General features: G+C 36.4%; 1 protein-coding gene across 5 annotated transcripts in view; it reads right to left on the bottom strand.

Moving 5' to 3' along the window:
* LOC135212781 (serine-rich adhesin for platelets-like) overlaps positions 1–16001 on the bottom strand; it is a 348735-nt gene that overhangs the window by 16304 nt on the left and 316430 nt on the right. For all 5 annotated transcript variants that reach the window (XM_064246553.1, XM_064246555.1, XM_064246556.1 and 2 more), the window contains 7 exons: positions 6614–6775; positions 5541–5649; positions 4784–4887; positions 3833–3939; positions 2580–2776; positions 1403–1582; positions 378–519 (listed from right to left, as the gene is read on the bottom strand). In XM_064246553.1, coding sequence (XP_064102623.1) covers positions 378–519; positions 1403–1582; positions 2580–2776; positions 3833–3939; positions 4784–4887; positions 5541–5649; positions 6614–6775 — 1001 coding nt within the window. The remainder of the gene's footprint in view (positions 1–377; positions 520–1402; positions 1583–2579; positions 2777–3832; positions 3940–4783; positions 4888–5540; positions 5650–6613; positions 6776–16001) is intronic.

Genomic DNA, 16001 nt, shown 5'->3' with positions numbered 1-16001 from the left:
ACAAGTCTTTTTTTTTTTCTTTATAAATTTTGTTATTAAAGATTAGCATCATTCTTTTATAGTAGGAAATACTAGAGTGACAATAGGAATATGATGCCTATATATGCAATGAAATTATGGGCCTCGTGTCTGCATTTATCTCGGTGTAAATACAAGCAGATATAAAAGCTGGTGTTCCCAGCTAAATCAAATCTCATTGATTCTTTACAAAAAGAGAAGTCTCTTTGTTAGAGGATGCTACCTATACAAATACCTAAGTCATGTAGCCAAAAGAGATATTTTTGAAAAAGTCTACTACTACGCACAGATGAAAAATCCCTAACTTCAAAGATCATGTTACTTGACATAACGAAAAGGGGACGTAACGGTATTCTTACCGGACCAAATTTCCCACATGATGGCGGTAAAGGAATATATTTCAGAGCGCACTGACACCATCTGCTCGCTGAGAGTTTCAGGCGCCTGCCAGGGATGTAGCCAGGCGGCCCTTGAGAGTTGCGGGGCTTTCATACTGCAGCCCTATTCAAAAAGATAAAGATAAAAATCTCATGAGCACAAAAAAACCAACATTAAGTCAACTGCATCCCTGTTAAAGAAAATCTTAAATATTGATTCAGTTCAGGTGAATTTACATGTGTATTTTATTTTTCATGTTTTTGTATGTTCTTTGTGTCAGTTCTATTATTTGTTTCATTCTTTTCTTAAATGAATACTTTTGCATATTTTGTGCGCTCAGTCTCAAGGTTTTTCAAGATGTTGACTTAATTTTGTTTCACATTTCGTATTGTGGAAATTTCACTTTTGTTTACTTAGATTTCTTCCACATTTCTGAGATTTTCAGTGATTTCACTTTTGTTTACTTAATTTAAGAATTAATTAAATTTTGTGTTTTTTCAAGTAATAGTAATTGTTTTTCAAAGTAAGAACGTGAATTTTGATTAAAAATGTTGAATTAATAAACTTTCGTATTAAAAAAATTATTTAGACTGTGAACCAGTAGCTTCATGCTCAGAAGTTTTAAATCATACAGTTATTTTTACTATAATACTCTTTAACTTTACTTCACTCAGGCTTGTTATTTGAAGGTTGGGATAGTTGAGTAACATATAAAGCTCTAAAAGCAAAATGATTTTCATGGTTGGTGTGTAATGTCTATATACCGGCATCTCAATTACAGGAAAAATCCTTAGTACTTCGAAATGAACGTGTCTTAATTGAGGAGCAATCTGGCGCATCGTATCTATACTATATTTGCACTTAATCTGGCCGTTACTGCTAAGTCTGGAAATATTTTGTAGGATGTCAAAAAGTGTTCATTTTCATCCACCCCTGCAGCTCCAACCAACTCCTCAAATTATATTTCTGGAAAATGGAAAAAAAAGAAAAAAAGATCACCTCTCACCTTTCCATGCATTTCCATGGCAAATTCGAATGCCCCGAGTTTGGCATGGTTTGTCGATATCAGATGAAGGGCGTGGGAGGAGAGAGCTGCGTGAAGCCAGCCGTGGGCGTGGAGGAATAAAAGGGCCTCCACGAGACCGACTAAGATGTCGACGGCTCCGCCGATGCTCAAATCCCGATGCTGAAAAACAAGAGTTGTAGCTACTCACTGAAGAACACGTACTGCTTAGGAACAATATTACAACCACTGAATTACTATTAGGTACAGAATACAACAAAATACTCATCGTATGCCTATAACATTGAACTTACTGCAGTTTCCCACAGCACAATTTATTTTGTTAACTCCATTACATTATTTATCACTAAATTTTCTTTATCAGTTTTACACTGTAGATTTCACAACCTGTGAAATTCGTCACCAGAAAACTAAGCACACAGTTGCTGCCTCTGAATAAATACAAAGTGGTAACATTAGGAGGAACAACAACAGCAGAATAATGATATAGATTTAATTCTGTAGTTTTTCTATTTCCCTGATAATATCCTTTCTTCAGGTTGAAGGTTATATTACAATTTCTCGAATATTCATTGTGAAAATCATTAAGATTTATGTACCAACATTGCATAGTAGGGATTTACAACATGGTAAGACAGGTGATGTTTAACAGAATATAAAACAATAGAATTTGATGGAGAAGATGAAGAAGCCTGAGTAGAAACAGCGACCCCATATAGAAATGGGAACAGCTTTAGGCAAAGAAGAAAACTTCAGCATTTGACTAAAACAGTCGGTTTGTCTGGACACTGTTGCATTACTGTCTTTCGGTGACCATGGGTGCATGAATGACCACACGAAACATGAGAACATAAAGTGTTGACGAAATTTTTCAACGAATATCTGAGAGTTATTCAAATCCTTCCACTTAAAAAAAATAAATAAAAAAAATAATAAAAAAATAAACAGAATTAACACAAATCAACTGACTGCCAAATTTAACGCTATACTGCTCATCTAAGAGCGGTGTGTCTTTTCAAGATTAATAAAATAATAATTAATAATAATCAATAACAGAAAGAACAAAAATCCAACAAGAATAAATTGCACAGCATCTGAGCTGTTAATAACATAAAAATGTTAAGAAGGGACCAGATCCTGGAAAAATGAGAAATGGTACCTGGACGTGAAGGTGATGGTAGAGTGAGCCGTAAGGAACATTCTGGAAGACGAGAGTGATGTGGTCCGGTTGTGGCGAAGAGACGTGGCACGCTGCCATCACCTCTAGGAAAGCAGGGTGACGAAGGCGCCGAAGGATCGAGAGCTCTTGGACCAACGCTTTGCACGCTCCAGGGTCTGGCGAGCTTTTGTCCTCACCTATACACAGGAATTATTGACATTATATATATATATATATATATATATATATATATATATATATATATATATATATATATATATATATATACATATATATATGTGTGTGTGTGTATGTGAATATATATACATACATACATACACACACACTACACACACACACACACACACACATATATATATACTATATACATATCTATATATATATATATATATATATATATATATATATATATATATATATATATATACACACACACACCACCTATACTACATATGACCGGAGTGCCCACTCATAGAATAACATATTGGAGTATACAGACGCGTTCTTGATGCTATTTTCATTCTAAAACGTATGAAAATGTCTAATTTCAATAATTTCTCTCAATACCAAAAGTTGAATTAAGAAAACCATACGACTACAATACCCTAAACCAGTGGTTCTCAACCTGGGGGGCGTTAGCAATTTCAGGGGGAGGGGGCGCGAGCCCTTGGGAAAAATTCAAAATTCTCTAATTATATTCGTTATTCTCTCAACAAGAGTGAGGGACTATTATTCTGAAAGTTGATGATTAATGCCTTGTAACGTTACTTTCCTAGAGTTTACAACTCTATTTGGACTCATTCGGATCTAAGTATGTGCGGATACATGTAGTACCTTTGTGAAACTGCTCTCTCCACGCTCGTTGCTCTCAAGAACAAATACAGAAACAAGCTGAATGTTGAGGGGGACTTCCGCTGTGCTCTCTCTGGCATTCACACATTCATTCAAGATCTAGTAGCTAAGAAGCAGTGTCAATATCTTCACTCATTCATTCCCAAAGGAATAAAAATACCCATTTTCTCTCTGTTTTTTGCATTTCCCTCTACATAAGGGAGGGAATTTTACTTATGGATGCATGGAGGGTAGGGGGAGAGGCCGTGGAGGGAAGGACACCGGCCCACCCCCCGCCCCCCACAACCTCTTGGAAGAAGTGTGAGACTATAAAAAGGTCGAGAACCACTGACCTGAAATAAACAGGTGCCTCAAACCAATGCAACATCTTTTCTTTCTACCTTTTTGGACGTTTTCCTTCGGTAGCGAGAGAGCTGGCGTCGGCCTCCTCACGGTGACATTAGTCCCCAGCCACGTGTACGGGGAATAAACGGTAGGACCACCACATCTGGAAACAAGGAAAAATTCTGTATTAAAAAGAAGAGGAAGAACACGACTACTTCTGTACCTGTCTCTTTCATCGACTGTCTAGCTGTATTTGTTTGTTTGTAAGGTGCTTTTACGTTGTATGGAACCAGTGGTTATTCAGCAACGGGACCAACGGCTTGACGTGACTTCCGAACTACGTCGAGAGTGAACTTCTATCACCAGAAATCCACATCTCTCCCTCCTCAATGGAATGGCCGAGAATCGAACCCGCGACCACCGAGGTGGGATGCTAATACCATACCAACCACGCCGCTGAGGCGCTTCTGTCAAGCTGTAGCGTACTGTACTTTGTACGTGTTGCCCTGATTTTTTCTGATCTCTATTTCATAAGGGTTAAGCCCCACTTTTGTGATTAGGGCATAAACCAATAGCGCCAAAAATGCTAAAGCATTATTCATTTCATATTTATTTACATAATATTTCACGTAACTTCGAGGAATGACATTGAATAGGCATATTTCTAAATACAAAAATGACTTGCTTTAAAATTTATTGATTGATATTATTGTAACACACCATAAAAAAATGAATGTATGAGAGCACGTACTTTCCATATATGAAGGCTGGATTCGTACTAAAGTACAAAAACACAAAATATTTCTACTGATATACAAGTCTTACTCCAGCCCACTGAGATAGCATTGCATTCATGGCCAACTTCCTGTGAGTGTGCATAGCGTTAAATTATTTCAAGAGAAAAGAAACGTGTATATACAACACACAAGTATACGTTTGACAGCAGGAGAAAACAAGAAAGTCCTGCAGCGTAAAATGCTCAAGATAACGATAACAACAGAACTTACGTGTAAGCAACTCCAGTGAGTTCCGGACGCTTGAGATCAGCTGGGTTGAGAAGCGGCAGTGACGTTGACACGTACATCTGGTCCAAAAGGTGACACGAAACCGTCTGCAAACAATTTTGATAAGTCAAGTTCACTAAATAACGACAGAAAATGGGGATCTTTCCTAGACGGTGACACCCCGCCAGGGCCAAGGGTTTTCGGGGGTTTTGATCCAAGACTGATATTTCTTGGGGGTCATTATATCTTTATATTTAGAGTCTTTTGTTTATGTTCTTACGGTCATCCCCGAAGGGCTTGTACTGAACAAGCCGCAAAGATGGAAACATACCAGGTAAACCCGAGGCGGTCACTGTCTATTAAAGATCCGAATATGGAAAACATAATCCGTTCTTCATTTTCATAATTATTAATCAAAACTCAAGCGATTGGTTTTCAGACACATCCTCTGAATTCTGTATGATTTTTTATCATTCGTCTGCAGGTACACGCGACTTTCCTTCACCACAGGTCACTGAATTTCGCTTTGCAAACATTTCATTACAGGTATTTTGAATCCACCCTAGCATCATCAGCTTTTGAGAATATTATTAATTGAGTCATTGGTTTCTATTTTCAATAGCTGTTTTTATACCTTTCAGACGTTTTTAAAATTGACTTCTATTTCTAACACTTACAAACACACTCAACGCACAGTATTTATCTCTCTCTCTCTCTCTCTCTCTCTCTCTCTGTAACTAAATTTCCATCAAGCCCTTACCTTGTGCAGATTAGAAGGAGGAACATTAGAGAACGAAGGGGACCTGGGCGAGGGGGCGCCAGAATCATTGAGACATGCCCCCCATATACTAGCCAGGCTGCCTTCCCTCCTACAAGGAAAAATAATCACATATCAAAACAAATCATGTCTCAGGGGAAGAAGAAGAAAAAAAGCATATCTCACAGTAGGAATATATATCGAACTAACAAGCTAGACGAAGTATTTCTTCTTACCCCTACAGTGGAGATGGCAACTGAACATACCAGCTAGGTAGCTTTCCCGCTATATAAGGCTATTCAAAATTACAAGGTAGGCAGCCTTCTCTACTGTAGGGAGAAGAAGAAACACTTCGCCTGCCAATCAGAAACTTGAAAATGAAAATGGGGAGGAGGACCGAAAACTCAAAAGGGTTTTGGGGTTATCACACGGTCCCTCATATCTGCAAGAGTTCACACTCGAAGGAATTATCACTACAAACAACAACATGGCATTAAACGCGAAGGGAGAAGCATTCTACAGGGAGCAGGTTCAAACGACTCCGTTTTCACACCAAACGAGTCAAGGTGAAGTCTGCTGCCAGACGAAACTTAATCTTCAGCGGTCCCTCATTTACGTAAGTACACCAGTTCAAGGTGACCGGAATGAATGTTGAAACACAAAGAACACAGAAAGGTGACCCAGGGATAATTATCATGAGTGATACCGAATTGTGTTTCAGTTATTTCAGATTGTAAAAGTGCACAGCAACTAATTTACAAGGATGAAATATTTCAAAACAATACAAATATGTCTCGTTAAGTTGTCGCTTAATATAAGGCCAATCACTATGCTCTATAAATGACAACAAAATTACAAAAAATTAATTTGGGGATATCCTTTCCTGTTTTTTTATGAATGTTTTGTAAATTTATAGGACTAATCCTTCTTTAGGATTAACAATACGAATATTTATGTAAAATTTATGGTCACCTCATATAACGCTTGATTGAACGTTTCAACTGAAAAGGTTATAATATAAAAAAAAAAGCCGAGGAATAACCGATTGATTTTGACCCTCAACTGGCGTTACTCACTTGAGGCTGAGAGATGTCTTGGAGGCAGGGTGTGTCAAGGTCCCATGTGGAATCGTTGCTGTTCTGGCCAGAGATCGATGGAGTGTCATGGCCAAGAGGAGGTCCAGAAAGTGAAGGATCTTCTGCCGGCGGATGGGCGAGGGTTGCTTCAAGGCGTAATCCCTGTCGAGGTAAAATAATTACCAGGTCAGATGTGTGATCGTTCAGACGCACGAAGCGCAAATCTCAGAACAAGAGCAAGGTGTGTCAATGTCTTTTACTCATCGCCACGTTATCCACACTAATGTTGAAAGTTAAGTGTTTTAAAGCAAACCATTTTTATCAGAAGGTGGAGGATATCTCTAAATTCTGTGAAAGAAACTTTGGCACCATCTTGATCATTCATCTGAAACTTGCGTTACAAACTCAGATGCCCATGAATGGAATGGTGTATCCTTTTCCTTCAGAATAAACACTTGAAATATTTTCCTTAACAGTATATGGCAATTCAGCACAGCCCCACAGTCAACAAATTCGTGTAAACTTTCTATGCTCTGAACGTAGTTACTGAAATATTATTATCAAGAAAAATCAGAATGTGCTGGACCATGGCACATCCACTAGTGCTGATGAACAAATACCCACGGAACAATTACGCAATATAAAGTTAGTCTTCTTTGAAGTAGTAAATCGTTTATAATAATTACAGCAATGTACGCGCTTCTGTGCGTTCATTTCGCGTTTCCCGATGATTGAAAAAGAATTTACGAAATACAATGGGACAGGAACGTTTGAAATATGTAGGTCTTCAGGACTGAAAGCTCAACGTGAACACGGTACGCAAAAACCAAGAATTATTTTGCTAGGAAACTGAGAGGAGTTAAAATCGCATTTGCTGTCAATTAAGGCAACTTTTGGTTTGATTTTATGTAGAAAAATAAATAATCCTTTGTGAAATACACTAATGTGTATTTTTTTAGAAGTAGTGACTTGTTTATTCGTTACATTTTACAAAAGTTGGTAAGCAATGCATGAGCATCCCAAGATAATCTTAAGTAATCACTAACATTAAGTGAAACACGTGATAAATAACAAATATAACTAAATAAAAAATATCTTGAAAGTTAATGGAGCAATAATATGAAAATATGAAATCCCTGATACACTGACGGAGCACTACCTTCACACAGACAAGCATACATACATACAGACATACATACACACACATTCACAGATATATATATATATATATATATATATCTATATATATATATATATGGATAGAGAGAGAGAGAGAGAGAGAGAGAGAGAGAGAGAGATATATATATATATATATATTATATATATATATAGGTTATATATATTAAGAATTTTTGTTTTATGACATCACCGTGGTTCATGTACATGCATCAAGCTAAAAGTGTCCCTTTAATTAGTATCCAATACCGCTCTACCTAGGAATCAATATATTTTCATATATGTTAACTGGATTCGAACCAGCGCACAGAGGAGAAATCAGGACTTCAGTGACGCTTCGCTTTACCGACTCGGCCAATATATTGGAAATGTATATATATATATATATATATATATATATATATATATATATATATATATATATATATAAACATATATACAAAACATAATTTTACTAATATATTACATTCTCGTAACAAATATTATTTCGTGGATAACAACGCTAACTAGATGTCCTATCGAAGCGAATCACACGACAGAGGTTAAGGATGAAAGTGAAATAGAAAACAGCTATTATATGAAAGCTTTTCTTATGCAATGACCCGCCAGCTACTTCAATCTTTCGCTAATCGTGAGAACAACATAATTAGCGCAAAGGAATCTTATTTATATATCCACAATAAAAAGGGGTGGGGGCGGCGGCGGTGGGGAATCTTGCAGGGGGTTTGGGATGGCCGCTAGGGGAGGAAGTACTTGGCGTAAAGGAAGCTCATGAATATGTAAGTAGGACAGTCAGCTGATTTAAGTCTCCCTCTAAACGGCTTTCTTTCTAGGATTTCCGCTCTGCGAGTTAGAGTGAAATTGACAATACGCGGAGGTACTATAAGGTGCTGTGGCCGTCAGCTTTGGAGAGAATGCCATCAATATGCAAGTCATTGTTAAAAAAAAAACTATGAACATGACACGGCTCCTTGTTTAGTTATTAGCCGTCAATTCGTTTTTATGGTATAAAACTATCTATGGCGTAGTTCAGAAGCGGAATACCCGCCCATTACTATATTAAGTTCAAAAATTCGAAAACGCCAAAAGAAAAAGTCAAAACGCCCCTGGGAATTTATCAAAAGATTTTCTACTGACGACGACTTCTTTTGAGGCCATCTGAATCTGAGCAGGTGGGAATGAAAGGACGTCCCATGACGTCATCATCATCATCATCATCAGAGATTTAGGTGATAATTCAAAATGAAACTCGTGGGATTCCTCTCTTCTTTATCTCTCCACTTTATGCCATTTGTTCTCTTTCCTCTGCTTCTCTGGTAGAACTTACTCAGCCTTGCAACTATGCCGCATTTCTCTCGATCTGAACTAAGAAGGAGTTTAAAAGTATGCATACACACACACACATATATATATATATATATAGTTAGTTACGTATATATATTAGTACCCTTATATATATATATATATATATATATATATATATATATATATAACAGACTTTCACTCAGCTACATTACTGTGGTTAGTTTTTTCTTTTTTTGTAGGTTATCTTCATAGACGTGATGCATTTTGCAGGGATATCTCTTATATATACACTTAATAATCAGCTTCATATTACCACGCCCCTCTAAGAGTTGTCCTTCTCTCCACGCCCAGATTTTAATGATAATGAAAAAGAAAGAAGAGTAAGAGAAGTGGTTTCGATGGATAGGGAGGGAGGTAAATAATTACAAAACATGGTTAAACACGAGTCTAACTAGAGCAGTAGACTATAGGAGCCTAACTTTCTCCATAAACTTTAAACATTAGTTGCTCATTTTTCAGAGAATAACGAATATAATTCGAGAATCTTTAATTTTTCCCTAGGGCTCGCGCTTACCCTGGAAATTGCTGAGGCTCGCCCCAGCTTAAGAATCAATCACTTAGATAAAAAAAGAAAAAATGACCGCAAAGAAAGGAGACAGTTGGCTTTCAACCCCTTTTAGAATTTGGGCGAGACTACGATCATAGACGGATGCCTGAAGGATAATCTGGGGTTGAGCACAGCATTGGACAGGGATAGAGTTGGAAGATCTGGGGCACTGGAATGACTAAGAGAATCATTAACTAGTTGAAAATTGGGAGTCAACGACTGTCCCCTTTTCCACTGGGAAAGCCAGCTACAGACCATTGAAGACGGTTGAGAGGAAGAAAGAAAGACTGACAAGGGTTGTGAAGACTCTCCTGGCAATGGACCACTGAGACATCATGTTGTCAAGAGTTCCTTTAGTACGAAAACATTTCCCTACTTTTAAGTACAGCGATTCCTACCAGATATAAAAGAAGCGAGAGTAACGGTAAGCAACCATATTTTGCTTTCCGGGATAGTTATTGACTTGTGCTAGTTTCACCTGAATCATGGCTTTCTTTGCACTTAATCATAATGGCGTAAGGCAGCACAAATGAAAACAACAGCAGCAACAACAACTACTAAATGGAGAACGATAAATAGATATAATTATAACCCTTGCGCCATTCTTTCAGTTGCAGTTATGGAGGCAACTTCATGCCAAGTTAGTGATCAGTAGAGTAAAACTGGTGGTTACATTAAAAGAACGTTAATCATTCATTCCGTGGAATATGCTCTCAAGAACGTATAACAATCAAGGAATAACGGATTCATCTAAAGAAGGATGTATCATTAATTTACTGTTTTTGAGTAGCCAGAATGAGTTTGTAAGTAATAGTGCAGCTATTATGGCGTTTTTAAAAAAAATTACTTAAAGCCTAGTGTTCAGTAACAGATATATATTGATGAAAACTTACAGATGTAAATGTAAAAGTTACTTTCCTGATAACTACTTAAATACACAATGATCTGTTTATAAAAGTAAGAGGTCCTGGTGAGAAGAAAAATTACCATTGTAAAATTACGTAAATACTATGAAATAACTGTAAATCTGCATTAATGTATTTTTTAATAAAAGATAAAAAAAAGGACGCGCCATTACTTTGCACTGCGAGAGCAAAATTCATTCGCATTGCAAATAGAGATTTACCTCCTAGAACAACTCAATCTAATTTTGCGAAATTATATGGGGGGAAATTTCACTCTGCGCAAAAGACTTCGCACCGAGAGAGAGAGAGAAAAAAAAATGGATACAGATTGAATTACAATACTCTCAAACTTTTACTCTTGTATTCCCACGGTAAAAATGTTCTTTCTCATTTCCATCATGAAAGGTAATATCTGATGACAATTTCCTCTAAGAAATACAACGAAATGTGCGTCGACACGAGTACTTTAGCCACAGTGGCATTGGTGAATCATAATCATGTTGCCACGACTTGGAAGCATTCGGTGAACATTATCAGCATTATGGTCAGCCAAATACATCTACACTCATCAATGCCTTTTTCCCCAGAGTCATTCGTGACTCGTATCGAAGCACCCATGACGTGTCAATTTCTCCATCTTCGGTTTTTCTTCGTTGCTATCATTATTTTTTTCCGTTGATTCATGCAATGCGAAACAAGGCACGCCCCACAATAGGAAAAAAATTCTTATTAACCTTCATGCTGTCTTGTCAACATTTTTCCACTTTCAAAATCATAAGTTCACTACCTATAACTCCACTCTCCGAGAAAATATATACAAACAAATAGATTGCCCATAAGCTAACGTACTTGCAAAATAGTTTCAATATGCATATACTTTACTGAAATTTGTAGAAAAAGACCTCAAAAAACCATAAAACCGTCAGGCATACAGAGAAAATCCTCCTAAAACATAAGATCTTTAGTTGGACAACATATGTATTTTGTGGAAATATCGAGGGTTCTTATATCCGTCTAACCATGAAAAAGAACAAGCTTTCGGCCTCTCAAACAGCAGAGCGGTTCCTGGAAACCTGATTTTGAGTCACCGCCATTTCCACTAATAAAACTCTGTATCATATTTGTGCCACAATCCGAGTGACTTTTCAGGCAGAACTAGAGCGTCACTTCCCTGGAGTTGGAATATCGGGTCTAACGACGTAGCGAGAGGGGCGTCACATGACGCAACTCGATCTCCTCAATGAGACGGAGGGCTCGAATTGCTTAGCAGTGTTCTGCTGCTTTTACTTGCACAATCAGACTACACTGGTCTGTTTATGTAAGCGAGGTGGTCCCCGGAAAATCTATATTATGTTTAGAGACACTGACAGTGGCGAATATTCACTTTGTTGTGGGGTCCCTCCCGGTATCATCTGTGCGTGCGAGCGAGCGCAAGTGCACGACCTTGAAATTTATTAAAACGTATTTTCATTGTGAATAATAAGCAATCTAGACATAATGATGAAAGGACGATAAGTGGGCCAGGTAAAAAGAGCATGAAAATATTTCGTAACATTACTTATTTTTATTTTATGACAAAATAATTTTAAATTCAAAACAGTACATCATAAAGTCATCAGGGGACTCAAATCGATTTGTCTCATACGGCTAAAGCATAGAAGGTGTGTGGTTAAATCTTGGGTGGTTAAATCTTGCAAAGTAACAGCTGTGAATCCCATCAAAACACAACCCAGAACAAGAAATTTCTAGTCACTAGAAACTGCAGTTCAATCTAGATGCAATCACGAAAATATAAAAAATTCAACGAAACAAAAAGATACTCGGTATTCGTGGGTTTAATGAAGACTTGAAATCCAGACTAGATCTCTGGCTAGCTTACCAGTTATGGTATTACAATGACATTAACGAAATTATTTTTCCTTTAAACGACCGCATAATGTAAAGTTGTCTGCTTTCCTCTGTGTTTCCTTAATCATTCAATGGCAGCTTTTTCATTATGAAAAGGGAATGAATTCCATTCATGCAAGTTTCCGGCAGTACTGAGGGCTCAATATCCAAGTCACCGCACATGAAATTTGACACTCTCTCTCTCTCTCTCTCTCTCTCTCTCTCTCTCTCTCTCTCTCTCTCTCTATGTACTTTGATTTCTTCCTTGCAACCTTATCATTTATCCAAGCGCCTATCTCAGCCAACAGGCAACTGACTATTCTATCCTTCTCATAGAAATTAAATACAAAAAATGAACAATGATATAAAAGCAAAAAGCAGAGAATGTAATATATAAATATAAAGAGTACTATAAGAAAAGTATAGTTTAATAATAATGAGAGATACAGCAATGTTATACAGCTAAAATCTTCAATGAAAAATATATATATAAAAGATAGTCACTGCCATTTACAAAAGAAAAATCAGAAAGTAATATATACACATATATATATATATATATATATATATATATATATATATATATATATTTATATATATATATATATATATTAAAAAGGTACAGTTTAATAATAATGAAAGATACAGCAATGATAGACAGGTAAAATCTTCAATAAAAGAAAATATATAAAAAAAGATAGTCACCGCCATTTACAAAAGCAAAAATCAGAAAGCATGAAAAGTCAAGTGATCGTGACAGCAGAGGCAAAATCAGAAATGATTCAGAGTCGAATTCAGAGTCATTGTCAAGTTGTTTGTGTTGTTTGCGGCCAACGATGTCAAACGAAGTCGATCTTGGTTTGTTTGTGATGTGTTTTGACGTTGCATGGAACCAGTATGGTTATTCAGCGACGGGACCAACGACTTTACGCGACTTCCGAACCACGTCGAGAGTGAACTTCTATCGCCAGAAATACACATCTCTCACTCCTCAGTGGAATGCCCGAGAATCGAACTCGCGGTATATGGAAAAGCCTAAAAAGTTCTGAAAAAGGCGTTTCCAGTTTGAGTTAAAGATACATGAATTTTAGGATAGGATATTTATGATTTATATATTAGAATAAAAATGTAAAACTAAAATAATGCCCATGTTAAACGGCACAGAACAATTATTCTAAATAAAATACAGTGTATTTACTTTAATTTTCGCTTGTGAAACAACGATCTATTTGACCGTAAAAAAGCCCGCACTCCGAGTAAGCTGGAGGTCGGATCACGCCTTGTTAATCATGTACCGACTTGAAAATTATCTCATGGATATCATACTCTCTCATTTTAAGATATTTCTGCTTTAATATATGATATTCTAAGTTTTTTTTTTTTTTTTTTTTTTTTTTGGGGGGGGGGTTATTTACTCATTTCCAGTCATCACTGTTTATTTTTTATATTAAATTCCTGTGAGAAAGATAGAATAAAGCCAGTTGCCTGAGATAGACGCTACGCTGAAGACCCCCAACAAACGTCTCACACACACAACAAATTAAACCAAAGAGCTGCTCGGGAAGTTCTTGGGTTTGTATTTAAGAATGAATAAAAATGAGTAGCACAAAAATTAAGTTTGTAACAGCTTTCAGTTCAAACTGAATGACAAACAGAGAGAGAGAGAGAGAGAGAGAGAGTAGAGAAGAGAGCTTTTCATCTAATTTCTATGCCGTTTACAGTAAACTGACTATGAGAGAGAGAGAGAGAGAGAGAGAGAGAGAGAGAGAGAGAGAGAGAGAGAGAGGACGCCGGAACGGTAAAATAGAAATGACGTTAATAATAGTGATTCAAACGGTGTCAGCAGAGGAAGAAAACGATCAGAGAGAAACGTCAATGGAGGAATAACAACCTCGTGATTACCTCGAGATCTCATCTTAATAATAAAAGATCTCTCGAAAAATATCGCGACGCATTACTGAGATAACATCTTCCATAATTATGTCACGGCCGATCTCGCCTCTTCCCGCCTGCCACTGTCAAAGACAAGATCATATGAATTGGGGGCAAATCCAATAGAACTGGATCCCCATAGACTAGTTATCGTCTTGTCGTTGATATGAATTTATTAAAGATATTTTTATATATAATATATTATATATATATATATATGATATATATAATACATTTACGCACACACACACACACACACACACTCATGTGTGTGTGTACTATAACTGAATCACGAAAATATGGAATGCAATGAATATATAAATAAAGACAAAATCCACGAAGGAAAATGAAACGATGGATTTCTGCAAAGCAAAGGACAAGAAGTCGAAAGGCCTTGCAGAACTCTATCGTTTCCCTTTCCTTCGTTGATTCTGTCTTATATATATATATATATATATATATATATATATATATATATATATATATATATATCTTAAATAAAAAAAATTAAAATTGGACGCTCTTCGTTTTAATACCTTAAGCCTCTTAACAGCATTACAGGCGAGTTTACAGGCGAGGCTAAATCAACGTAACTCTGTTTAGTATTGAATAAATTGAATAAATATAACTTTTCATAATCATTTTGCCGCTAAATTATAGGGCACGATCCATGAACTCTGAACGTAATGTTACCTGCTATGCTAGGCTTTAGCTATGTCAGTTACAGGAATATATATATATATATATATATATATATATAATATCTATATATATATATATATAGATATTATATGTATTATATATCATATTTATATCTATATATTGTATCTATATATATCTATATATATATATATATATATTATATATATGTATAATATAATATATATATATATAATATTAAGATATATATATATATGTAGGTAGGTAGGTAAACTAAGAAAGGAGAAAAAAAGTCTTAAAATAATGAAATCATTTACCTTCATGTACCTCAGTAGGTAACAATAAAACCAATACTCGTCATGGACTTTGTAAAGCCAGTCACCTGCGACTAGTTGTAACTGACAAGTAGTCAGCCACTGACCTACTTTGGTTCAACTGGAAGGGTAGAATAAGGGTTAGATTTGTGAATCTAAGCTGAAAGGATGTGGCCCTTTATCTAATAAGTACGTTAACTGCAGGGTTTTGGTTTTCTGTAAAAGAATACTATTTTTTGTCCGCCCTCAGATCTTAAAAAGTTTTGAGGCTAGAGGGCTGCAAATTGGTATGTTGATCATCCACCCTCCAATCATCAAGCTTACCAAATTGAAGCCCTTTGGCCACAGTAGTTTTTATTTCATTTGAGGTTAAAGTTAGCCATAATCGTGCATCTGGTACCGCTGGGCCGTGGCTGAAAGTTTCATGGTTCGTGGCTAAGAGTTTCATATAGCTTATAAGACGTACAGAAAATTCGACTGCGCCGAAGAAACTTCGCCACTTATTTTCTTGTTTATTTAATGACCAGAATCATTAATCCAAAGTAGCTAAGTATCTCGGAGCTAATTTAATCAGCGAGTTGAACCAGTGGATTCAATTATTC

The sequence above is a fragment of the Macrobrachium nipponense genome, chromosome 41, assembly GCF_015104395.2.
Source record: "Macrobrachium nipponense isolate FS-2020 chromosome 41, ASM1510439v2, whole genome shotgun sequence".
In the NCBI taxonomy this organism is placed as follows: Eukaryota; Metazoa; Arthropoda; class Malacostraca; order Decapoda; family Palaemonidae; genus Macrobrachium; species Macrobrachium nipponense.
This window is presented reverse-complemented; position numbering and strand designations above follow the sequence as displayed.